Source organism: Peromyscus californicus, unplaced genomic scaffold (genome assembly GCF_007827085.1).
Source record: "Peromyscus californicus insignis strain IS unplaced genomic scaffold, ASM782708v3 Scaffold_12__1_contigs__length_115047231, whole genome shotgun sequence".
NCBI classification, from domain to species: domain Eukaryota; kingdom Metazoa; phylum Chordata; class Mammalia; order Rodentia; family Cricetidae; genus Peromyscus; species Peromyscus californicus.
Window position 1 is genome coordinate 44,469,780 of NW_026294413.1, and position 26,640 is coordinate 44,496,419.

Sequence of the window (26,640 nt, forward strand, 5' to 3'; positions counted from 1 at the left end):
ACATCAGTTCCATCATTTCAAGGTCTGCCCATGTCCCCACGTAAGTCATGATCACCATGTTGATCAATGCATTGAAAAGATAAGGCTTCTTTTAAGAGTCATTTTAAATAAAGCGAGAAAAGGAATGAAAATTGCTTCTAAATCAAGAGTCTACCTTGTGTCATGCAGGGTTTCAACTGCACAAAAGAATAAAAAGTTAACTCGGAAAAAAAATTTACATTATCGAGGACAGAAGCCTAACAACCAGCGTGCGACGGACAGTGCCGGGAGGTTAAGGTATGTGAGTGGCTTGGCGCTGAGGTGGTGACAGGAACCACCGCCCGGCACACAGCTGGCAAGCTCGCCCGGGAGTGAGACGCTCGCCTTTCCCTGGGCTGTGAGTCTGCGCGTGCGCGGCGCGCGCGCGGGGGGGGGGGGGGGGGGTGGTGGTGGGAGGGGGCGGGGCCTGGCCGCCATCTTGGCGCGCGCGGGGTTCCCTCCCGGGCCGCCCGCTGGAGTGCGCTGTGTTCCGTTTCCCGTGGCCTCCCACTGACTGAGGTAACCCCGCGGCCCCGGGTAGCGGCTGCTCCAGCCAGCAGGCCTCCCCGCCGCCGCGATGCCCAGCGTGCAGCTGCCGCCCAAGGAGAGCGCCCTCTTCAAGCGCGTGCTGGTGAGCGGCGGGGCGGCGACCCACCCGACCTCAGGCGCGCTTTGTTTACCTCCGCGCCGGGGCTCGCCTCCGGCTCCCCGCCCCCACGCGCTCCCCCTCCCGGCCTCTGGGGCGGGCTGGGCTGGGCTGTCCACCCCCACGGCGGGCGCTTTCCAGAAACTTCTGGCCAAGCCGCCGGGGTCCCGGGATCTGGGTGCCCTCGGCGGCACTGGGCTCGCCGCATCCCTCCCAGTCGCCCCTCCGGGTAGTCGAAGCTGCTTGGAGTCCGGGCGGGGGACACGGCGCCGCACCCCCAGACCCAGTCTGGAGGCAGCGCCCGCCGTTGTTTAGGGTGCGGGGAAATTGAGCCAGTGCCTCTGCGGGAGAGTTGGCATGTGTGTGCTAGCCCGGCTTTGGAACTGACCTGCCAGAAACTCTTGCTTCAAACTCGCCCGAGTGATGGAAGCTGCAGAGACTGGCTTTGCACTGGAGACCGTTTCTGTGGCTTTGAAGCAAGCCCTAAATCATGCCACGGTCATGTCAGACCGATGCCAAGCCAAGAGAGGTTCGGTTTTGTTTTTAAAGTTTACTTAAGACAGGCTTACTACTATGGAGCCCTGGCGGGCTTGTATGTATGTCGACAAAGCTAGCCTAGAAATTGGAGCGATCTGCCTGTTTCTGCCTCCCGAGTTTTGGGATAAAAGGCATTTGCCACTGCCTGGACAAGTTTTCTCTGGGTGTGTGCCAGCCTGTCTGCCACTTTGGCACCTTCACCATTTTCCAGGGAGGAGAGATGTGGCATGCCTTTGTATTTTCCAGTCTGCCCTGGGGGGGTCGAAGATGTATAAACGAATTATGAGTTAATAGCTGTCTTTTCTAATCTGCCTTTTTAATTTGAAAACGTAGTACTTGCAGCACAAGCTTCAGGTTTAAGGGTGAGTTGATATTGAGAGCACATGCATAGCAGTTAGCAGTTGGTCAGCTTTACGCTCTAATGTTTATTGCCCTCACCTGACAGAAAATTTACAGTAGTCGTTCTGATTCAAGCCAATAGGAACTTCACGTTTAGCATTTGTCTAGAGAGTGCTGGGATTCAGTTTTGGATACCACATCTAGCCTTGGGATGAACATTTCAAATCTGTTCATTATGGAACTTAAAGGTTAATAGTGACGCGTGCTTGGCAGATAAACAACAAATAAAAATGTTCACTCCTTTTGTTACTGTAGCTGAGTCATTATTATTTAAGGAACACTTGGTACTCTTCCTCAGTAGTTTCTTCTGCTTATATGTATTCCCACTGTTTTTCTTTTGTCACTTGTCAGCTGCACCTCTAGAGTCAAAGTTGGACCTTAAACTTCTGTTACATTTATTGGTGTGCATGCCATGGTGTTTGTGTGGAGGTCAGAGGACCACTTGCAGGAGTCACTTGTCTCCTTTCATGTGGGTTTCCAGGGTCAGACTCAGGTTGTCAGCCTTGGTGCCAAGCATCTCTACTAAGCCCTGTTTTCTCTTACTGACTTTGAGACTAGGTTTCAGAGTTTCACTCTAGCCCATAGTGGAGCTCACGGTGTAATCTAGGCCAGCATCCTTTTGTCTCAGTTTCCTAAGGGATGGAATTGATTGATTGTAGGAAATGAGCCGCCAGGCCTGGCCACATGGCTATTAAAATGTATGTATGTGTGTGTGTGTATGTATGTATGTATGTATGTGTGTGTGTGTGTATGTATGTATGTGTGTATGTATGTGTGTGTGTGTGTATGTGTGTGTGTGTGTGTGTGTATGTATGTATGTGTGTATGTGTATTCTTTCAGGATAGGTAATGCATTCGTATGGTTCTTTTTTTTTTTTTCTCCCTGCTGTTTTCGTCTTCCAATCACTCAGTTCTCTTCCCAGAGCCAATCAGGAAAACTCAGTTTAAATATATTTCAATGAAGATATATCACATCCAGTCTCTGCTGCAAGAACTAGCCATGTGTTTGGTGCCATCTTGCTTTGAATTTAGGAGGATGGTCTTACTGAGCAGCTCTTAGCTGTCCAGCGTAAGGAAACCTAGACAAGATTTTCATTCTCTTAGGGCTCACAAGATGGTGTGGCTAAGACGGATAGTAAATAAATAAAAATAAGAATGCCAGACAGAAAATTATAGCACTATGTAGCAGATGAAACAGAGTAATAGATAGTGTGAGTAGGCAGAGGGTAGGAGACTGGCAGAGTTCGCATGGTCAAGTAGGTGATGTGTGACTTAGATCATAAGAAACAGTTGGTTGGGGATTTAGCTCAGTGGTAGAGCGCTTAGGCAAGCGCAAGGCCCTGGGTTTGGGCCTCAGCTCTGAAAAACAAACAAACAAACAAACAAAAAAAAACCAGCCAAGGGAAATCGGAGGAAGAACATTTGAGTTGAAAGGAACACGGTATAGTGGTCCTAAAGTGGGGGAAAGCTTGACTACTGAGGGTTAGGATGCCTCATCTGAGCAGTATATTGATGGGAAAGTGGAAAGACAGTATGCTCCCGGTCAGTGACAGCTGAGGAGAGACATTGATCACAGCCTGACCTGTGTGATTTGGATAAAGATGCTTTTTGTTAGTGTTAGATGAGTGATAGTCTTTGTACCTGGACCACAGTTTGCAGTAAAGGTTTGTTGTGTGTTTAGAGTTTTACTTTTCCACATTGGTAAAGTGAGATAATAACACTACTTCAAGGGAATTCTTACAAGAACCAAATAAGATTAAAAAGACAAAAGAGAAGTGTTGGCAAGGTTGTAGAGAAAATGGAACCCTTGCTCATTGTTTTTTGTAATGATAGTACTGCCAGTACAGAAAACAGTATGGTGGGGCCGTGAAATGGCTCAGCAGGTAAAGTGCTTACCATACAAGCCTAAAGACCAGAGTTCAATCCCTGGAGCCTATGGAAAAGTAGGAGAGGACCACCTCCCTAAGTTGTCTGCGCGCCGCACACACACACACACACACACACACACACACACACACACACACTGCCAAACAGTATGGAGAGTTTTTTTTAAAAAACAAACAAACAAACAATAAAACCAAAACACTCAGAACTACCATACAATCCTGCTGTACCACTGCTGAATGTATATCCAAAGGAATTGAAATCAGTATGTTGAAGAGATGTTTGTAGGATGTTTATTACAGCACTGTTCAGCACCATTCATGGTAGCCAATAAATAGAAACAATGGAAATAATATAAATGTCCTTCAACTGATAAAACAGTGTGGCACATTCAATGGAATAGTAATCAGCCATAAAAAGAATGAAAATACAACATTTTCAGCAACATGGATGAAGTTAGGCATCATATTAAGTGAAACAAGCCAGGCATAGAAAGATAAATACTTCAAGGACTTGAGGGCTCCTGTATGACAAAAAAGTCGTTACCAGAAGAGTTGACTAGAAGTTACCAGAGGTGGATGAGACTGATTGGCGGGAGGGGATCGGGAAAAGTTAATTATTAGGTACTGAGTCACAGTTAGATGGTTTTAAAATTCTTCATTAAATTCTGTGTCAGTGTCGGTTGATGATTCTGCATTTATTGAGTCTATTTATGTCTGTATATTCTATAATAGTGGAAATGCTGTTTGTCAAGACGTATATAACCACACTTAATGCTGTAAACATTAAGTAAACAGAAGAGCATGTCATCACATTTTAGACTTTGCATTTTGAATTTAGAGTTTATATGACACAATGAAAATTGCTTCATTATCCATTTTATAAAATAACTTTTGCTCCTGTTTCTTTTTAGAAATGTTATGAACAGAAGCAGTACAAAAATGGCCTCAAGTTTTGCAAGATGATTCTTTCAAACCCCAAATTTGCTGAACATGGAGGTACTGTCTCATCTGTGACAATGTTGCTTTGGGGGAATAATTCTAAAATCAGGCAGGACTTGGCAGTGAAGGAATAATTCTCAGGTTCTAAGGCTGTGACTATTGAAAGCATAAATGTTAGCGTTTTTTTATGTTTCAAGTGAATCATGCTGAGCTAGTTTTATGCTGTAGTGTATGCAGTGTCTTTTAGATGAGAAAGTTGACCTGATGAGGGACAATTGGATGAGGAAATGTGCATGTTAATATTTTTTTCTGAAGTGCTTCAGATATCAGAGTGTAGCATGAATCTTAGAGAGTCTTATTAATAAAATCAAACCTGAGGCCAGTTATTGGGGTCAATGCTTGTAGATCAGAGAGCCAGAACAAGCCATAGCTATCTCACCTTGCCAGTTCCTCAGCTGGTCCTGTTTCCTCAGACTGGAAGCCTCTGAGTCCTCTCAGCTGAACTGTGTTGCTCCAAAGCCTGAAAGCTTAACCAGCCAAATGCTTAACCAGCCAAATGCTTCTAGTTTCTGGTCCTCAACGCCTTATAAACCTTTCTGCTTTCTACCACCACTCCCTGGGATTAAAGGCTGCTTTCTGGGATTAAAGGCGTGAGTCACCATGCCTGGCTGTTTCCAATGCGGCCTTGAACTCACAGAGATCCAGAGGGATTTCTGTCTCTGGAATGCTAGAATTAAAGGCGTGTGCTAACATTTTCTAGCCTAAGTATCTTGTGGCTTTTCTGTTCTCTGACCCCAGATAAGTGTATTAGCATGCACAATATTTGGGGGAATACAATACCACATCAGAGGTTTTCAGATTTTGGATTAATGCTTAGATTAGCAGTTGAACATCCCAATTCAAAAAACCTGAAATCTTAGTTTCAGATCTTGGAGCACTTAGGATTTGGGACTTTTGGATTAGGGAATGCTCAGTTTTGTAGATTACATTTGTCTGTCACTTTGACTAGACTACAATTTTTTACTTTAGTTACTTGTATATAAAATTAGATGGTTATTTGCAGTATAGAATTGTATGAAGATAAAGTCACATGCGTTTTATTCTTTGATGCCATTTTTTATGTATTTCCTTATTTTTTAATGTTTACTTATCATGTGTGATTATGCGTGTCAGTTGCATGCATTCCACAGTGCGTGTGTGGAGGTCAAAGGACAACTTCTGAGAATTGGTTCTCTTCTGCCATGTGGATCCTGTGGATTGAACTTGGGTTGTCAGACTTGAGCGAGTATTTTCCCACTGAGTCCTCTGACTGGCTCTGACTGCCTCATCTTTATATAGATATATTACCATTGATCCATCATGTTGTTGACATGTTTTTTGCTTGCTCATTTGTTTGTTTTGGTCATTGTTCCTAATAAAGTCTACATTTATTTTTTTCATCCTTTTTACTGGTAGGCATTGTTTGTTGAAAGGATCAGGTTAAACTTGCAGAACATGATCCATAATATAATATAGCTAATTAAGATCTTTCAGAATACTAGTCGTGGACAACTTTTAAAACCATTTAATTAGGAAAATAGGCTAATAATACTCACTGTTTTAAAAATGTTAGAAGACCTTTTGAAAGAAATATAAGTAAGTTTTCATTTTATGAAGTTTGAGAAAATGACAGATGTTTGGCTATGGTAATGTGCACTTGGACCACTATGTTCTGAAAACTATAGAGTCCACAGAGATCATTTTGAAAATCACTGTTATTATCTAATTCCTTTGTGGGTTTTTCAGAGAAATATTTTATTGTAAATCATCTTTCATTAACTTCCTAACATTTTCTTAGGTTACTCATCTGTAGTCCAATGCTATGTTCTCCAAATACAAACTAACGTTAATTAGACTAAGTAGAATTGTTGAAATAAATTTACTGACAAAAAGAGAATCTGTTCAATATTGAATATGGTTATAATGATCACAACATATATTTTTAATTAAGTAGAGTCATGCTGTTTGTGAGTATAAACTAGATTGTGATTGGTTAGAATTGGTCTCAGTGGGATGGAACAATACTTAGGGGACACAGTGCTCACAGTGGGCATGGTGCTTGCCGAGCAATTGTGGGGGACCTGCATTTGCATATCCAGAACCCTTGTAAAAGCCAGCTGTGGAAATGGGGGTGTATGATCCCATTGCTTCTATAATGAGATGGGAGGTGGAGATACTTGAGTCCCTGGAAGCTCATGGACCAGCTAGTCTGGTGAAAAGCCTAGAGACCCTGCCTTAAAGAAGGTGAGCATTGAGGAACGACATCTGCGGTTGTCCTCTGACTTCACATGCCTGCCATGCACTCACCTGCACTCACACACAGACACATGCAAAAAACGATCGGCCTTGAGAAAATGTGGAACGACTGTAGTAAATTTAGTTCAGAGGACTCAGATGCCTGCTCTATTACTCTTTCTGGGGAGTAATATAAATCCCTTTCTATACAGTCTTACAAAGGTAGAAAACATTTTAGTAACTCCACTCCAGTTTTAAGGCATTCTAGAATAGGACTTAGGCTATTGAATATGGTGTTAATGATTACAATGTATATCTTTATTTAGGTAGTCACTCTTTTTGTGAGGTGTGAGTTAGATTATGGTGGGTTAAAATTGGTTTCAGTGGAGTGGAAAGATGCTTCAAGCAAATACGTAAGTATGATTTTACTCTTTGTACCTTTGTGATGAAGATAAACCGCTGAGGCAATGGTAGTTCTTCATTTTTGTTTGTTTGTTTGTTTGGTTGGTTTGGGGTTGTTTTTTTTTTTTTCCCTCCCTCAGACAGGGTTTCTATGTAGCTCTGGCTGTTCTGGAACTCGTTCTGTAGATGAGGCTGGCCTCGAACTCAGAGATCCACCTGCCTCTGCTTCCCGAGTGCTGAGATTAAAGGCGTGCGCCACCTCTGCAATAGTAGTGCTTTAATCCCAAGTGCCAGCTAGTGCTAGGAGAATAACTCGAACCTTTCTTTCCTAAACAGAAGTTAAAATTGTTTTTCAGAGACTTTGGCTATGAAAGGATTAACGTTGAACTGTTTAGGAAAAAGAGAAGAAGCGTATGAATTTGTTCGTAAAGGACTTCGAAGTGATGTCAGGAGTCATGTCTGTATCCTTTTGCCATGGTTTTGCATTATCATTTGTATTTTCATTTACTTGTCTTTTCTAATTCGAATTTTACATTTCTGTGAAACCTTCAAATCTTAGAAATTTTAATGAAGATCTATATCTACCCATTACTCATCCCCATAATTAGCAACATTTTGTTCCCTAATTCTTTTTTTGAGTATTTTAAAGAAAATTTTCATGGAGAAGGAGAGAGAGAGAGACATAGAGAGACAGACAGACAGAGACCAGTTCTTTCCTTAAATATCCATGAATTTATTGATGCTTCCCCATTCAAATAATTATTTTTAATTATTATTTTTTTTTATTTTATTTTATTTTTTTTTTTTGGTTTTTCGAGACAGGGTTTCTCTGTGTAGCTTTGCGCCTCTCCTGGAACTCACTTGGTAGCCCAGGCTGGCCTCGAACTCACAGAGATCTGCCTGTCTCTGCCTCCCGAGTGCTGGGATTAAAGGTGTGTGCCACCACTGCCCGGCTTTATTTTTAATTATTTAACCTACATAAATATTTACATTTCTTTAATTTCCTTTTAGAAGTTTTAGAGGAAATTTTAATTTGAAAAGAAACGTACTTTAAAAGAAGTTTGACTGGATCTGTAGCTAGGTAGCAGAGTGCCTGCCTGGTGTGTGCAGGGCACCCTGGGTGTGGCCCCTGGCACTGGAAAGCTGACAGATGGAAACCAGGTTCTAGTCTGTGTCAGGAAAAACTGGTTCTTTAGTTTGATCTCTGTTAACAGAGACTTAGCCATTGCTTCACTGAGTCTTTAAAATTATGTTTTTCATTGGCTAGTGTTTCAATATGTAAACAAATGTAAAAAATACTTCTAAGATTGTTGAAAATTTTCATTTCTTTCCCATGTTCATGTTCAGTTTTTTCATAGTGCCCTTGTGTATCTAACTTTTAATTCACTTAGCAGCTGGCTAGTATTCAACAGGCATAGTCTCCCTATTTTCATATAATTAACTTAGGGGTCTCACAAAATACTAGAAGCTTATGTTCTTACCCCAGTGCTTACCCCGAAGTGAAGAGAGAGGCTGTGTAAGTTATGGTAGTTTTTAGTTTGGGACATTTTCCCCTTAAGATAAGCTAAGAGAATAAAACTTAATTTTGTGTTTTTTAATATCAATAGTGAATTAAATGTTGGGTATATTACTTAGAATTGGATAAATATAAACTTATTTTAGAAAAAAATCACAATTTTTATATCAGTGACTTTTGAGTTGGTTAAAAAAGCAAGGGGATAGAGTGTAGAGAAATGCTATGAACTTTTACCAGGAACTTTTTCAAAGTTACTTACAAATATGGAAAATTTCAAGCATGTACAAAATGGAAGAAATGGAATGTTGAACCACTGTGTCCTGGTCACCCAGCTTGAATAGTCAAGGCTTGGCTGGTTTCAAATTGCCTGTGTCTCACTGACTTTTCCCTGTCTACAGATCATTCTGAACAAATTACACACAAAACACTGTTGATGTTGTTGCATAGGATATTGTAGTGTCTGTGAATGTCTGTATTTCCTTGACTTTATAGGTTGGCATGTATACGGCCTCCTGCAACGTTCGGATAAGAAGTATGATGAAGCTATTAAGTGTTACAGAAATGCCCTCAAATTAGATAAAGATAATTTGCAAATCTTGAGGGATCTCTCTCTATTACAGATTCAGATGAGAGACCTTGAAGGTTATCGAGTAAGTAATCTTAAATGTGCTTTTTTAATACAAAGTCTAATTTTTTTAAGTGATGGTATTAAAGATGTGTGCCACCACACTTGTAAAGATTAAATGTTTAAAAAAGTATGTGAATTCAGAATGAAGTAAGCCTAAGGCAAGAAGATGGTGTGCATTTGGTTCATTATAGTCTGTAGTAGACGAGAAACCCTTCGACCTTCCTATGATAGTAGTTACAGAATTTCATGTTTTTGAGCATTAAATAAGGCTAAATTGGGGTGACTCAATGGATAAAGACACTTGCTGTCGAGCCTGATGACCCGAGTTTCATCCCTGGGACCTGCACAGTGGAAGGAGAGAGCAGACTTGTGACAGTTGTCTTCTGGCTTCCATATGTGTGTTATGGTGCATGCACACTCATTCATACACATACACAGTTTTAAAGAATTGATTATCTTGGTGTGCAAGTATTATACTGTTACCTTTTTGGTTGGAACATTGTTGCCAAACTGAATATAGATTTGACATTCAGCTTGATTGAAATTTAAATTAGTTAGCTTTTTTTTTTTAATAGGTTAGCAAGTATAAAATAATGTGGAAAGGGTTGCCATGAAAAGATTTTGTGCTTTTTTAAGATTTATTTTTCTTTTTAGTTATGTGTAGGTATTGTGTCTCTGTGTGTGTTTGGGCATATGTATGTTTAGGTTCTGGTGGACGCTAGAAGAAGGCATTGGATTTCCTGAAGCTAGTGTTACAGCAGTTGTGAGTCCTGGGAACTGAACTTGGGTCTTCTGCAAAAGCAGTATGTGCCCTTAGCCACTGAGCTATTGCCCCAGCTCACTAAGGAAATCTTTGTACAGTTCAGATTTCCTCAGATTGCACCCGCAGTTCTCTGCTGAGCCTCTGGCTCCACATGCCAGTACCTTAGTCAGTCTGTCTAGAAGAGAATTCTCTCGGCTTCTTTTTTGTTTTGTTTGTCTCACTGTGATACCCTGGCTGTCCTGGAACTGATGGAGACATGGTTGGCCTCAAACTCACAGACAACTGTCTGCTTCTGACTTCTGAGTGCTGGATTTAAAATACTAGAGGGTGTACCACCATGTCTGGCTCCCTCAGTTTGTTATGTGAAGGAACTATGAACTGTGAGCAGTTCTCTTGAAATCATTTCCTTCTTTTGTCCTCTTCCTGCCATTTACATGCTCACAGCTAAGTCCATGTTTCACCAGATTCACTGGCTTCATCACATCATTTTCAAAGTGTGTGTTTGTTGTCTCCAGCAGCGCTTGGCTGTGATGGGAATAATTTTCTTGGGACAGAGAGATGGCTCAGTGGTTAAGAGCATTTGTTGTTTTTGCAAAAGACCCTTGGGTTTGGTTCCCAGCACACACACTGTGGTTTACAGCTGGATGAAACTACACATCTGGGGCATCTTGTGCCCTCTTGTGACCTCTGCAGGCATACATGTAGTATGTATACACACACACAGGCAAAGACCTATAACATTATAAAAATAAAAAAATAAAAAAACAAAAAACTGAACATTGGCAGGACAATGGCTATTGAACTGGATTATGAAATAGAGTAAGTTAAGAGAGAGCAGGTCATGAAAGCAAAGCAGTTGTGGAACCAGAGATACTGGGTGTCTTAGTTAGGTTTATTATTGCTGTGATGAAACACCATGACCAAAGAAACTTGGGGAGGAAAGGGTTTATTTGGCTTACACTTCCACAGCACTGTTCATCATTGAAGAAAGTCAGGACAGGAACTCAAACAGGGCAGGAACCTGGAGGCAGGAGCTGATGCAGAGGCTATGGAGCGATGCTGCTTACTGGCTTGCTCCTTCTGGCTTGCACATCCTGCTTCCTTATAGAACCCAGGACTACCAGCCCAGGGATGGCACCGTCCACAAATGGGCTGGTCCCTCCCCCATTAATCACTAATTAAGAAAATGGCCTACAGGCTTACAGCCTCATCTTATGGAGGCATTTTCTTAATTTCGGTTCCCTCCTCTCAGATGACTTTAGCTTGTGTCAAGTTGACATAAAACTGCTCAGTACACTGGTGAGGTCAAAGAACAAAAGTGGAAATGAAGTGTTACCAGGCTGAAATGTTGGCAGCCGAGGAGCAGTGGCTAGAGGATGAGATACTTGAATTTGATTTCTGGGTTGATTAAAGGTTTAGAGAAATGTGGGTGTGCAAGTGGGTTCCTGAAATGGGTAGAGATCATTGAAGACAGAAAATTCTGCAGCTAAGAAGATAGGCTATTAGATTAGTAACTATTAGTGTCTTGTCCATATCAGTATTGAATTTGCCAGAGGAAAAAACATGACTCATACGTTAGTGGAGTGACAGAGGAACAAGAGTGAAAGTAAGGTAAAGGGATGGATCTTGGTGGTCTGTGCAAAGGGACCAGACACAGCGGAGAGGACCTGAGTGAGGTAAAGGGATGGATCTTGGTGGTCTGTGCAAAGGGACCAGACACAGCAGAGAGGACCTGAGTGAGGTAAAGGAATGGATCTTGGTGGTCTGTGCAAAGGGACCAGACACAGCGGAGAGGACCTGAGTGAGATAAAGGGATGGAACTTGGTGGTCTGTGCAAAGGGACCAGACACAGTGGAGAGGACCTGAGTGAGGTAAAGGGATGGAACTTGGTGGTCTGTGCAAAGGGACCAGACACAGTGGAGAGGACCTGAGTGAGATAAAGGGATGGAACTTGGTGGTCTGTGCAAAGGGACCAGACACAGTGGAGAGGACCTGAGTGAGATAAAGGGATGGAACTTGGTGGTCTGTGCAAAGGGACCAGACACAGTGGAGAGGACCTGAGTGAGGTAAAGGGATGGAACTTGGTGGTCTGTGCAAAGGGACCAGACACAGTGGAGAGGACCTGAGTGAGATAAAGGGATGGAACTTGGTGGTCTGTGCAAAGGGACCAGACACAGCGGAGAGGACCTGAAAAGGATGCCCTCTCCTGGCACCTCTTGAAACATGGAACAGACTCAACAAGTTAAATAGATATTTTCTACACTTCCTTATAGTTCACAATCTGCATGAGACTGTGTCTGCAAGTAGTGGCACTTGCGAAAACATGTAAAATAATCTAAATAAGCTAATTTCATTTATTTTTAAAAATCTGGTATAATAAAAAAAATCTTAATTCTGTAAGATATTTTATCATAAGATATTTTTATTGTATATAGATAGTTTTTACAAGGTACCAAAGACACGAGCCTCACAATCTAGTTCATAGTGACAGACTCACAGTGAGCAATATAAGACATTAGTGTTACTAATACAGAGACAATTTAGATGAGAACTGCAAAATGCATTTTATCGTATTTTTGAACTCATATTTGTTGAATGAATTAATTATAGTGTTATTAAAGATTATTAAAATTCAGTGAAATGTAAACATTTAAAGAATATTAAGAGAAAAACTTTTTTTTTTAACCCCAAAGGAGACAAGATACCAGCTTCTTCAGTTGCGCCCAACACAGCGTGCTTCCTGGATTGGATATGCCATTGCGTACCATTTGCTGAAAGATTATGATATGGCGCTAAAACTACTAGAAGAATTTAGACAGACACAGCAAGTAAGAACGTCAACATTTTCTTCTATTGCGGACTAAAATAGTTGGCTTTTAGCTTTCAGCTTTTCTTAGACAACTTTGAAAAATATTTTAATAATTAGAAAAAGTTAAAATGCAGGAGTCACAGTGTAAAATAAACTAATACTTAAATCTAATGGATAATAATTTCAACACTATTCGGATGGATAAAGGAAGAGAATATGATGACGAGTGATGCAGCGCAGGTCGAGTGCTGTCTTGTATGTTGTGTCTTAGGTGCACAGCCCTGGATCTAGCCTCAGAACCAGAAAAAAAGTAAAAATGAACAGAATTTGGAAGTTGGGGAGTTGTTTCTATGATATAACTTTATATAGTTGGGGATATGGAAATGATGTATATATTTTTTGTTTTATATTAATGTATTGTGGTAAACTTAGGTAAAAATAAATATATAAAGCATGTTAGAGCATTTAAATATGTTAACATTTTCTATAATTATTAACGGTTTTACTTAAAAAACTTTATATATGTGTGTATACACACACACACACACACACACACACACACACACACACGTAGCTTAAGTTCTCCCCTGTACCTTTGCATAGGTAACCACTATTGAAATTGGTGCAGAGAATTCCTTTTCATGTTTATGTCACACATAAACCTATAAAAGATACAGACTTGTTCATATGTTTAAATTTTTACGTGAAAGGTTTTGTGTGCTTGTTTTTTGTTTTTTTTTTAAAGATTTATTTATTATGTATACAGTGTTCTGCCTACATGCATGCTTGCAGGCCAGAAGAGGGCACCAGATCTCATTACGGATGGTTGTGAGCCACCATGTGGTTGCTGGGAACTGAACTCAGGACCTCTGGAAGAGCAGCCAGTGCTCTTAACTGCTGAGCCATCCCTCCAGCCCACTTGTTTGTTTTTAAGGCAGGATCTCCTCATATAGACCAGGCTGGCCTTGAACTCAAGATCCTTTAGACTTAGCTTTCTGGGGGCTTGGGTCATAGGCATGCATCACTGTTCCTAGCCTTGTAGTTTTTATTTTTTGTGTGTTTATAAATGTGTGTTGTGAGTGTGTGTGTGTGTGTGTGTGTGTGTGTGTGTGTGTGTGTGTTCAGCAGAAAACCCACAGAAGTCAGTTTCTGCCTTCTACCTTGCTGTGGGGCAGGGTCTGTTTTGTTTCTGCTGTGCTGTGTCTTTTAGACTAGGTGGCTTGCACACTACTGAGCAGTTCTCTCTACACCACACCTCTCCTTATCTTTGTGCTGGGACTGCAGCTGCATTCAGTGATGTAGTCACTTTTAATGCCGGTTCCCGTGATCTAAACTGTTGGTCAGCTTATATAGCAGGTGCTTTTACTCACTAAGCCGTCTCCCCAGCCCATAAGTTTTTTTCTTCAACATTTTTGGAGACTTAGCCATGTTAATTCTTTAGGACTGATTTGTCCATTTTAAATTACTGTGTCTTGTTCTGTTGTATGAATAAGCTATAGTTTGTGTACTCTACTTTGTCTCTATTAAAAACAGGACTTATTATAAACATCCTTGTTTGCTGTTTCATTGGCTACATTTGTGTTTGTCTTCAGTGTAAATCTAAAACTGGAATTAAAGAAGTGTAACTGGTCTGGGATTGTAAGTTTTGCCAGATCTGGTATTATCCCTTTGTGGAGTAGCTTTACTAATTTAAGCAGCCACTGGCACTGTTACATGAATTCTGTGACTTGTGCCAGTTATTTATTGGTTTTTACATCTGGGAATGAAAGGTTTTGCTAACCTCTCTTGTAATTTTTTCTTCTTTATAATAATTACGTATTTATTTCTTTGTGTTTGTGCACATGTGGAGGGTAGAGGACAGCTTGGAGGAGTTGGTTCTCTCCTTATACCCTGTGGTTCCTGGAACTAAGCTCAGGTTGTTAATGCACTCCCTCCCCACTTATCTGTCTCCCTGACCCATTTGTGTCTTCCTGAGTATTAATGAGGCTAAGGGATATTAGATGACTTCTTTCCTGTTGCTGTGATGAGGCACCCCGACAAAACTAATTTAGGGGAGTTGGGCATGGTGGTGCACACCTTTAATCCCAGCACTTGGGAGGCAGAGGCAAGCAAATCTCTGTGAGTTTGAGGCCAGCCTAGTCTACAAAGCAAATTCTAGGACAACTAGGGCTGTCACACAGAAAAACCCTGTCTTGAAAAACAAAAGTTGGGGAGAAAGGGGTTAATTTTAGCTCACAATTCCAGGTTACAGTCTTCCAGCTGGGAAGTCAAGCAGCAGGAACTTGATCAGCTGGTCACTTCAGTAGTCAAGAGCAGAGAGAGAATGATTGCGTGCATTTGTGTCTTTAGCTTGCTTTTTTCACTCTTCTATAGCATAGGACCCCAAGTCCAGGGAAGGGGGAGTCCTCTTATATCAGATGAGGTAATCTCCCACAGACATGGCCACAAGCTGATCTGATAAACAGTCTTCATTGTGACTCTCTTCCCAGGTGGTTCTAGATTATGTCATGATGACAAAAAACATCTCAGAGTATGGTGGCGTATGTCTTTAATTCTAGCAAGGCAGAGGCCGACAGATCTCTGTGAGTTCCATACTAACCTGGTCTACATAATGAGACCTTGTCTCAAAACAAAACAAAACCAAACAAAACCACCACCACCAAAAGACATATACCCCCACCACCCCCAAAGCATGAACCCTGGGCAAAATGATACTGGTCTGTAGTTTTCTTTGGATGCTTATGCCTACTTTTGGTATCAGGGTAATACTGGCCCCATGGCATAAGTTTCAGAGTATTTGCTCCTGTTCTGTTTTAAAAGAGTCATGAAGAATTAGAACTAATTCTGTAACTATTTTGTAGAATGCCATCTAGTCCTAGTCTTTGTTGGAAGTTTATTGTCAATTTATTCCCTATTGCTATTTAGAGTTGTTTTTTTTTTTTTGTATCTTCAGTCAGTTTTTATAAAAGCTTTTGTTTTTGCAGGAATTAGTGCATTTTATCTTAATTTTTTTCCCATTTAACTTTTTTTTTTTTTTTTGGTTTTTTCGAGACAGGGTTTCTCTGTGTAGCTTTGCCACATGATTTAGGAATAGATGTCCAAGAGAGCTTTCCTGGAACTCGCTTTGGAGACCAGGCTGACCTCGAACTCACAGAGATCCACCTGGCTCTGCCTCCCGAGTGCCCATTTAACTTTTACGGTATTTTAATCTCTCTCTCTCTTTTTAATATCTCAGGCCTGTAGTTATGTTCCTTTAATTTCTGATTTTAATAACTGGGCTATTTTTCCCTTTGGTGATTATAGGTTAAGTTAGTGATTTTGTTGATCTGGTCAAAACCAACTTGTTGATTTTTTTTTTTTTTCTATGAATGTGTTGGACCATACCTATCACACTCTACAAGAGGTTTTACAAACACGGCCTTAGGTCTTCCTGGTTTTTTGTACAGTCTAAAGGCCAACAAGAGAGTGATTACTTTGGTTCTCCTTAGACCTTGCCACATGATTTAGGAATAGATGTCCAAGAGAGCTTTTTCCTCCCCCCTCCATCCCCCCCCACCCCCAGGCTGGCCTTAAACTCTCAATTCTCTTGTCTCTGCGTCTTTGAGTGTTGGGATTAGAGTGTGTGTGTCACCACGTCTGTTTTGTTTTTTGAGATTGTGATTTGCTGTATAACCCTGGCTGACATGCTACTTTCTGTAGCCCAGCCTGACTTTGAATTCGTTGTAGTTCAGTTGTCTTAGGCTTCTGAGTACTGGGGTAACAGACACACTCTTGGCAGTATTGTCTTCTGTTTTTTTGAGACAGGGTCTTATGTCGCCCAGGCTAGTCTTAGACTTGCTTTGTAGCTGAGGCTGAGCTTCCTGCTTCCACTTCTCAAGTGCTGGCGTTACAGGTGTACTCCACTCTGTCCTGCTTCGCAGTATTTTCGTGAAGAAACTTTGTACAAAACTTTGCTGAGCTCCTCCTTTATTGGTTCTGTTTTTCCTTTAAATTTTTTGGCAGATTCCTTAGGATGTCACCCACTTTTATATCTCAATATAAGATCTGTTCACCTCTTCTCTTGGCCATATACACCTATTTTACTTTAAAGACAGAATTAATCATGTGTCAGCCTATTTTTAACTGCTTCTGGATTAAGTCTGTGCAAATGGGTCCTGAGTAAAAAAATGTAAAGATCTGTAACTAATTGGTATAGGTAACACAAATAAGATGATTTGGTTGTTTTCTTCCAGGTTCCTCCCAACAAAATAGATTATGAATATAGTGAACTGTTACTATATCAGAATCAAGTGATGAGAGAGGCAGATTTATTTCGAGAATCTTTGGAACATATAGAAACATATGAGAAGCAGATATGCGATAAACTTTTGGTGGAAGAAATTAAGGGTAAGTTGACTTGATTTTTTTTTTTTAATGGCGCTTTAAATTTTGTCCTGACACTTAAGTAACACCATGTATTTAGTGACTGTCTAAGCACTTGCTACTAAACCATTAGTAATTTAATCCCTGTGACATCCTTTTGATGACATAGGGTGAACTGGGGAGCTGTTGTCCTCTTGCTAATATGTAGCACTTTCTGATTTGGGTTTTCTTTGTATTTTATGTGATGAATGTTTTGTTTGCATGTATGTTATGTGTACTGTGTGCATGCCTGGTGCCTTCAGAAGCAGAAGGAGGTGTTTGATCCTCTGGAATTGCAGTTATGGTGGTTGTAAGCTGCCATGTGGGTACTGGAAATTGAACCCAGGTCCTCTCCAAGAGTAACCTGTGCTTTTAACCACTGAGCTTCTCTCTCCAGCCTTTAGTTGTTTTTTGTTTGTGTGAGATTTGTTTTTATTATTTTTAAATGTATGTATGTGTATGTCTGTATGTGGGTATGTATATAGGTGAATGTAGCTGTCAAGAGTGCAAAAGGCCTTGGAACCACTGAAGCTGGAGTTATAGGTGGTTGTAAGCTGCTGAGTGTGGGTACTGGGCACTAAATTTGGAATTTCTCCAAGAGCAATGCATTTTCTTAAGCACTAAGCCAGCTTTCTAGTACCTGACTTAGTATTTTATTGTAACTAATATCAGTATTAACGACAACACTGTTTTTAAAATTATCAATAAAATAATTATTCAGTTTCTTTCTTGTTCCACTGCCTGTAAATGATGGAAGCAAAAGAAAATGGCAATTATTTTTCCTTCTTGGTGTGTTATTGCTATTTTTGTGATTAAATCTCAATACTCTAGGCTTTCTTTGTCTTACAGCATTAACAGAATGCAGTCATTACAAAGTAAGTGGGATACAGGGACATGGATTTCATTTAAAAAAAAAAATCTTAGGAGGTAATGGTGCACGCCTTTAATCCCAGTCCTTGGGAGGCAGAGGCAGGTAGATCTCTTCTGTGAGTTCTAGTGCAGCCTGGTTTACAGAGCTAGTTCCAGGACTGCCAGGGCTACAGAGAAACCTGTCTAGAAAACACACACACACACACACACACACACACACATACACACACACGCGCGCGCGCGCGCGCGCGCGCGCAATCTTGTAAATAGCTGCATTACCACATTCATTTATGTTAGTAGCAAGAATTTGGGGAGCACTAATCTTGAATAAATAGCCAGTTCTCAATATGGCTCATAGAAGTGGGCTGTGGTATTATTTTTCCAGTGAACTTGTAAGCCCATTTGATACTTAGACATTTATGTCATTTGCAATCATTAGCTAAGATCCTTTCAAAAATTGTAAAAAGTTAATAGATTTTCACTTAATTGATATGCTTGTACGCTTATTTGCTCTATGCGTTCTTACAGTATTTGCTTCATAGTGGCAGCAGATAACAGATGTTTATGGGAATGAAAATATGTTGTTTCCAGTTATATCTAGGAAAGGCGGGGAAGTTGCTAGATTGGTTAATATGTGGTTGTGTAGGAGTTAGGGCATGTTTATCGTTTCTCTGTTACCCAGCAGTTATATCTGGCCATTTTGTATCAGGTCTAATTGCTTGCTCAAGTTCACAAAGTTGATATGCGTGATGTAATTATACCCAGTTTAATTTTGTTTTGGAATTTGGTTATATAAAACAAAAAATATGAATAAATTATATTATATGCCACCTACCCCAGTATGGTGAATGTTAAATAATATTATAGAGATATTCCAAAGCTTTGTTTGAAATTGATTCCTTGGGGAATGGGAAATATTGGCAATAAGAATGTATTGTATATTAATTTAAGAAAAGCCTCTTTTCCCCTAGTTTAAGTATACTTCCCATTGTGTCTGAGGACTTCAGTGCCTTACCTCCCAGACTCATTTGCAGTTTTTCTGACTTAGTAAAAAGATTTGAACCTTAAAGGTGACTCACACGTGAACATGGCTTATGTTTATTGCTCTGAAATAATATTTAGTTATATAATTGTACTGAGTTAACTTATACAATTTTAATCTAGAAAAGAAACAGAGAACAGATAGTTAATATAGGAACTGTTAAAGGAAGACATTTAAATCTTACAGTAAGAAGGTTGGCATATTCCATTTGGATGACTTGCTAGTTGGATTTTACTGTGTAGGCTTTAATTATCTCCAGGAGGATATAAAAATATGTATAATGAAAAGATACTTTTTTTTTTTTTTACTAAGAAGTTAGTATCTATCTGTATATTTAGGGAATTGGACGGAGCCAAAAATGAATATGGTTCATTTCTGAAGACAAACTATAAATTTATGTTTAGTTATATAAATTTTATATAATAAGGCCAAAGGAAGACATGTAGAATTAGGGTTTTCATAAAATACTAGTTCACCACTAATGCTTAGAGAATTATCTTGGGTCAAAAAACTAATGTTTAAGCAAAATGAATGTGATTTGAAACTTAATTTTAGGGGAAATGCTGTTGAAATTGGGAAGATTGAAAGAAGCCAGTGACGTATTCAAAAACTTGATTGACCGGAATGCAGAAAACTGGTGTTACTATGAAGGCTTGGAAAAGGCATTGCAACTCCGTATGTATGGTTTGTCTCTTCTTTCTTAAGGAGCTTTGGAAGTATGCTAAAACGGAAGCTGTAGTAATCCTTGAGACTAAATCATTCTAGCATTAACAGTTACTTTTCCATGTAGCAAAGTTACAGATTAAATGTGGATGTGAAAGTTCACATGATTTTAGGTTCCTGCACCCATTTAAAATCTTTTTTTATTTTTTATTCGTATTAGGGTTTGTATTAGTCAGGGTCCTGTAGAGGAACAGGACTGATAGTATGACTATGTGTGTATGTATAAAGGGATTTATTAGAGTGGCGTACAGGCTGTGGTCTAGCACCCAACAATGGCTGTCTTCCGAAAGAAAGTCCGGGAATCCAGTAGTTGTTCAGTCCACAAGGCTGGATATTTCAGCTGTTCTTCAGTATACATCGGAATCCTGAAGGAGTAGGCTCTAAAGTCAGTGAAGGAATGAGAGTAAGGGTCATTTAAAATCTTAACAGACAAGGCTTTACGCCTTTAATCCTAGCACTCAGTAGGCAGAGGCAGGTGGATCACTGTGAGTTTGAGGCCAGCCTGGTCTACAGAGCAAGCTCCAGAGCTACACAGAGAAACCCTGTCTCGAAAAAAAACCAAACAAAAAAATCATATTTATTTATGTCTGAAATAAGTTACAACATTTTTTGTTTTTTTAAATACAAACATTTTCTTTTTAGGATATAAATTTTCTTTTTAGGAAAATGATTAAAATATTGACTAAATACTGTTTGGTCAACAAGGCAAGAAAAAGGCAAAAGTTGCATGTATTCAGGTTGGAAATGTAAAATAACTATGACTTTTGTCTTTAAACTACTATTTATTAGCTATGTTAGTTACTTGACAAAAACAAGAGGAAGGTTTATTTTGGCTCACGGTAGGCATGGGGTGGGACAGTGAAGTGGTTAGTAACAGGAAGCAGAGGTGACTTATGCGGGTGCTCAACTTGCTTTCTCCTTTTCTCTTATTCTACCTTTGAATTTCAACCCAGGGGATGTGCTACCCATATTCTATATGGATCTTCTCCCTCTGTTTAACCTCTTTGGACACTCCCTCAAGGTCAGACCCAGAGGTGAGGTTCTGATTAGGTGATTCCAAATCCATTCCGGTTGACAGTGAAGGTTAACCTCCACATTGACATAGCAATTAATAATGAAGTCCTTATGTATTTTAGTAAAATAAGTACCATAGTTGACATTTTAAGGTGCTTGATAGTATAAAGTGTTGATTTTAAAATTACTTACACTACCCATCTTTTTAGATACCTTGATATGTTTTTCCCCCATGGTATTCTGGAGCTCCAATTTAAGACTTCAAGTAGGGCATTAAAATAGTACTGTCTTAACTTAATACTAATTAAACTACATACATAAGACTTGATTTTTTCTGGAATGCAACACAAAGTTATCTTGTTTTGTTATTTTTTTTATATTTTATTTTTTTTAAATATAGTTTATTATTCTAAAACTAGTAACATGAAAATTTTGTTTTGGTTGGTTTTGGTTTTTGTTTTGGTTTTTCCAGACAGGGTTTCTCTGTAGTTTTAGAGCCTGTCCTGGAACTCACTCTATAGACCAGGCTGGCCTCAAACTCACAGAGATTCGCTTGCCTCTTCAAACCCGAGGGATTGAAGGCATGAACCACCACCACCCAGCTGAGAACTTTAAAAAAAAAATCAATGCCGGCAGTGGTGGTGCACGCCTTTAATCCCAGCGCTCGGGAGGCAGAGGCAGGCGGATCTCTGTGAGTTCCAGGCCAGCCTGGGCTACAGAGTGAGTTCCAGGACAGGCTCCAAAGATATACAGATAAACTCTGTCTCGAAAAACCAAAAAAAAAAAAAAAAAAAAAAAGAAACCAGTAGCTTTCATTATATATTTTAAGTAAACGTCCTTAATATAATAATTTGAAGTCTCCAAATTGTTAACAATGTGAACAAAAATACTTTTCAGCTATCCCCATTTTAAAAATTCAGCCACATTGGCATTCCAGAGCACAGTACTAGGGAAGGTATGAGTCTACACAAAAGTCCAACACTACCTCTTGAACTACAATCTTGTTTGTTTTTCCAGACAGTTTCTCTGTGTAACAGCCCTGGCTGTTCTGGAACTCGATCTGTAGACCAGGCTAGCTGCAAACTCACAGAGATCCTGCCTGCTTTTGCCTCCCTAGTGCTGGGATTAAAGTTGTGTGCCACCACCACATGGTTTACAATCTTTTTATAATTTTGATACAAATAGCCCTTTTACTGTGGTAATACCTTCTTTGCATTAACTAAGGGTTGGTTATTGATTTAGAAGCAGTATCTCTGTGTAGCCCTGGCTATACTGGAACTCTGTGTAGACTAAAGCTAACCATGAAATCAAAGATACACACCTGCCTCTGCCTCCTGAGTACTGGGATTAAAGACATGCACCGCCATGTCTGGTGCGGTGGATTATTCTTAAAATTACATTTTTGTGGTCTGAATTAGAATCCACTTAAAACCCTGCAATTTAAAAAAGTTTTCTTTAAAATACTGCTATAAATAATCTGATTGCTTATGCACAGTAGTGTCTTTATAAATTATGCAGGAATTACACTGATTCTATTCTGGATATAGTATGTTATTCTCATGGATTTTCTTTATGGTACTAAAAAGTTAAATGATTCTTTGATTGGAGTTACTACTTGTTATTTTATTTGGGAAAAATAATTGCCACTTTAAAGAACCTATTTTTTTTAGATTGATCTATATTTTATGTATATGGATGTATGTCTGCATATATTTCTGTGTTGTGTGTGCCACCAGCTCACAGAGGCCAGAATAGGATGTTAGATCTTCTGGACTATAATTACAGACAGTTGTAAGCCATCATGTGGGCTCTGGGAATTAAACCCAGATCCTTTGCAAGAGTATCAAAACCCTTAATGGCTGGGCCATCTCTCCATCCCCTAAAGAATCTCTTCTAATGATTTCTGGGTTTTTGTGGAATTTCATTGAAGATTTCAGGTGTCAAAGCAATCAAGAAATATAGTTCATTTTTAAACTAAAACATTTATAACCTCAATCCTAAAACAGTTATTTAAGTGTACAGGTATTGTAGACTTTTGGGGGAGGCTTCGTTAATTTATAGTATTTATATAACATATATTATAAGCAGTATATCACAAAATGATTTTCTTTTTCATGGTTTGAGAGCTAAGGGATAGAAGAGAAATGTACCTTTTCTGACTTGATGTAAGTGATTTGAGTTGGATGTAGAATCTAGTGAAGAAAAGACTGTTGAGTTTCTCCTGGAGATTTGGTTTAAAAGGATGATTTTAAGATGTAGCACATGCCTCTAATCCTAGCACTTGGAAGGCAGAGGCAGGTGGATCTCTGTCAGTTCAAGAGCTGAACACACACACACACACACACACACACACACACACAGGATGATTTCCTGATTATAGTATTTTTATCACCGCAGTTTTAAATGTAATTTTTGGCAAAATTGAAAGCAGCTTTGACAGTGATAATACAGTTTTTTGTCTTAAAGTTTGTTACTGTTATAGATAAAAATTGTGATGCTATAATCTCATGCATTTTTACTGACACTAGGCTCTTCAGATGAGAGGCTTCAGATTTATGAAGAAATTAGTAAGCAGCACCCCAGAGCAGTTTCACCGAGAAGATTGCCCTTGAATTTTGTCCCAGGTAATATTAGGATGTCTTCTGTAATGCTAATGCTTTTGAAATTAATGGGTACCATTCATGTTTTAAATTCTTCTTTGTGTTCTAGAGTTTATATATATAGTATATATATAAATATCTCTTATGAGTAAGAGTGGTCATTTATATTGCAAGCCAGTTTGTCATCAAGCCCACTGAAATACCATTGGTCACTACCAATCAAATGGCTATTCCCAGTGTAAAGGGGCTTAGAAATGCCAGTTTTTGTAACATGAAACTATGTTGAGGCTGTGAAATGATGTTATGATGTATGAAGTATTATTGCTAGAATAGAGAAAGAATAGGGAGCACGATACAGTTTGCCAGCTGTGCTGAGGGGGCTTTCATTGTGGCTTAATCCAATGTGTATTTGGATTCCTTGGTTTCTGCTGGTAGGCATTTCTCTAGTCTTCCTATTGTTTGGTAAATCATTTGATATCCTCCAATAAACTGACATGTCAAATAATATGAAAACAGATGTATACATGGAAGAGAGAATTGGGCACAAGATGAAGTTGTCAAATAGCATCAGGGGACAGTTATTTCCTTTATACCTGAATGTATCCAAATTCATAAATCTGTAAAATTTCTATTCTCTCATCAAAGACATTGTAGGGAACATTGATCACTAATATATGATTTCAGTAATCAATTTAAAAAGAGTAAATGCAATTTTTAGAATATAAAAAAGTGATCAGTTATAAATTTTATTATATAAATAAGAATGTCATGCTTCAATATATAGATTAATATTGGTTTTAAGGATTGTAAGCTATATGTACAGAAAGATTTTCTTAACATGACTTTAAAAAAGCAGCTATATTTAGAAGATAAAATTTCTTAGAATCGATGACAAATTACAGATGAACTGTTGTGATTTATGTGGTAATATTTTCAAGTCTTCTATCTTTTTAGGGTATATAGTCAAGGAAAGAGTTGTGAGCTCCTTCACAGTATTTGAGAAAGCACCATTCCTTTGAAGTCCTCAGTATGAGTCCCTTTTTTTGTTGTTTCCTGTGACAGAGATACCGGATATGAACAGCTACAAAGGAGGAAAGATCTGTTTTTCTTATCGTTTCATAGATTTAGTTTAGTCCATGTTGCCATTGTTTCTGGACTCATGCTGGAGCGAATATTAGTTGTAGAAGTATATAGCTGTCAGATATCAGGAATGAAATAGACTGTATTTATAGAGTGACTGATAGACCCCAGATACTGCTTATTCTACACTTACTTGAGCCATACCATAATGCTCTTGATACTAATAGGTGTAGAATCAGTTTTTACATGATGAAACTGGGTTTAGTAGGTAGGTTGTTTGTTCAGGGGCTCACACAAAGTAGAAGCATGCACGTTCTTCTAAGCAACAGCCTCTTACTGTTTATCTTAATATTATTAATTCCTCTGTATGCCTGAGGAAGTACTGGGAAGATAGGATCTTTGAAACTACTTTTGGTTTTAAGGGAACTGCTGATCTAGATATAAATGTAAACATTACTTTGTGGCTTTCAAAAGATGGGTGCATATGATTTCATAAGAGATTAGAAATCTGAAATCATTTTCATGATGTTCAGTGATATTGCTTATGCATGTTTTACTTAGTGCAGTCTGCTTGACCAGATAACCATTCTGTTTTGTTGGGTTGGTTTGGAATTGCTGGGTTTTATTGTGCAGTGTTGTTACTCATAAAGAAACCCAGGAAAATATTTAAATAATATGCTGGTGTATGATACCTTGTAAAAAAGTTTTTTTTTTTTTTTTTTTTTTTGGTTTTTCGAGACAGGGTTTCTCTGTGTAGCTTTGCGCCTTTCCTGGAACTCGCTTTGGAGACCAGGTTGGCCTCGAACTCACAGAGATCCGCCTGGCTCTGCCTCCCGAGTGCTGGGATTAAAGGCGTGCGCCACCACCGCCCGGCTTTGTAAAAAAGTTTTTAACATTCACTTGTGTGTGTATGTGTTAGATCAGGGTTGGCGGTGGGGTTGTCTGTGCGCATATGCCACAGTGTGTGTGTGGAGGTCAGAGGACAACTTTCTGGAGTTGGTTCTCTCCTTCCATGTGGGTTCCAGGGACTGAACTTGGGTCATCAGGCTTGACCCATGCATCTTTACCCATTGAGTAATCTTGTTGACCCCCATGTTTCTGTTTTTTTAATGAATGAGTAAATTCAAGCCTTACTGTCACTATGTTCCTATATCTTCATTTAAAAGTAGATTTCTTTCAGTATTTGCTCCCTCTGTCTTCTCTTTCCTTTCATCTTCTTCCTCTTTTGCTGTACCCTCATTTCCTTCTCCTTCTCTTCTTGCTGAGTCTCACATATCCTATTCTGGTCTCCAACTACTTATGTAGCTAAGGATGACTTTGAATACCTGATTCTTCTTGCTCCACCTCCCTAGTCCTGGGATTAGAAGCATTTGCTGCCATACCCTTTTTACTGTGGTGCTAGGGATAGAATTAAGGGCCGTTGTGCATACCAGGGAAGCTCTTACTAATTGAGCTACAACTCTATCTCCTTTTAATGTTTCTGCTTACAAAAAAAGTGACACCAGCTGCTTCTGATTGGTGGGTACATTTATGATCACAGTACTCAGGATCCTGAGTTAAGAGGATATCAAGGTTGGTTGGAGCCAACCCGAGACATATAGCAAAGGTCTGTCTCAACAACAACAAAAACGAAAATACTAGAATTTTTTGTTACAGGTAGCAATAATAGGAAAATTATTTGCTTGATGTTGCAAATAGAGTATTTATTACTTCATAGCTAAATGCCTCAGCTCAATCTAATGTGTAACATTCTTTTAATGTCTTATTCTGCAGATGTTTTCTGTTGGTAAATATTTTTAAATTTTTGTTATAATCACTGCTATATCCCTAGTACCTGAAATAATGTTGGGGTATAGTAGGGTACTTGATACATGATTGTGGAATGAACAAATGTTGAAATTGGCCATACTACTTTAGTGTTTAAAAGAAGATAATTTGCCTACTTCTTGAAGGTAGGGCCAGTCATAGTATATGTGGAAATGCCGTCTTCAGGGATTGGGACCAAGTCTGTGTTAGGGAGAGCTTAGGAAGAATACCTGTTCTTACGATTGTAACCTGGGTGGTTAGTAAATTATGTTATCTAAAACTGCATAA

At 39.3% G+C, this 26,640-nt stretch overlaps 1 protein-coding gene across 5 annotated transcripts in view; it reads left to right on the forward strand.

Moving 5' to 3' along the window:
• Nucleotides 1–450: 450 nt before the first annotated feature.
• Naa16 (N-alpha-acetyltransferase 16, NatA auxiliary subunit) overlaps nt 451–26,640 on the forward strand; it is a 61,397-nt gene continuing 35,207 nt past the window's right edge. For 3 of the 5 annotated variants that reach the window (XR_008216973.1, XR_008216974.1, XM_052732658.1), the window contains exons 1-8: nt 451–649; nt 4,397–4,481; nt 7,457–7,561; nt 9,109–9,266; nt 12,701–12,835; nt 17,049–17,202; nt 19,685–19,804; nt 23,395–23,490. Coding sequence is in view for 3 of the 5 variants with exons in the window: in XM_052732658.1 (XP_052588618.1) it covers nt 596–649; nt 4,397–4,481; nt 7,457–7,561; nt 9,109–9,266; nt 12,701–12,835; nt 17,049–17,202; nt 19,685–19,804; nt 23,395–23,490 (907 nt within the window). In the remaining 2 variants the exon portion in view is untranslated. Of the gene's footprint in view, nt 650–672; nt 1,194–4,396; nt 4,482–7,456; nt 7,562–9,108; nt 9,267–12,700; nt 12,836–17,048; nt 17,203–19,684; nt 19,805–23,394; nt 23,491–24,420; nt 25,229–26,640 lie in introns of those variants that run through there. The other 2 variants (XM_052732660.1, XM_052732659.1) reach the window with 2 other exon arrangements.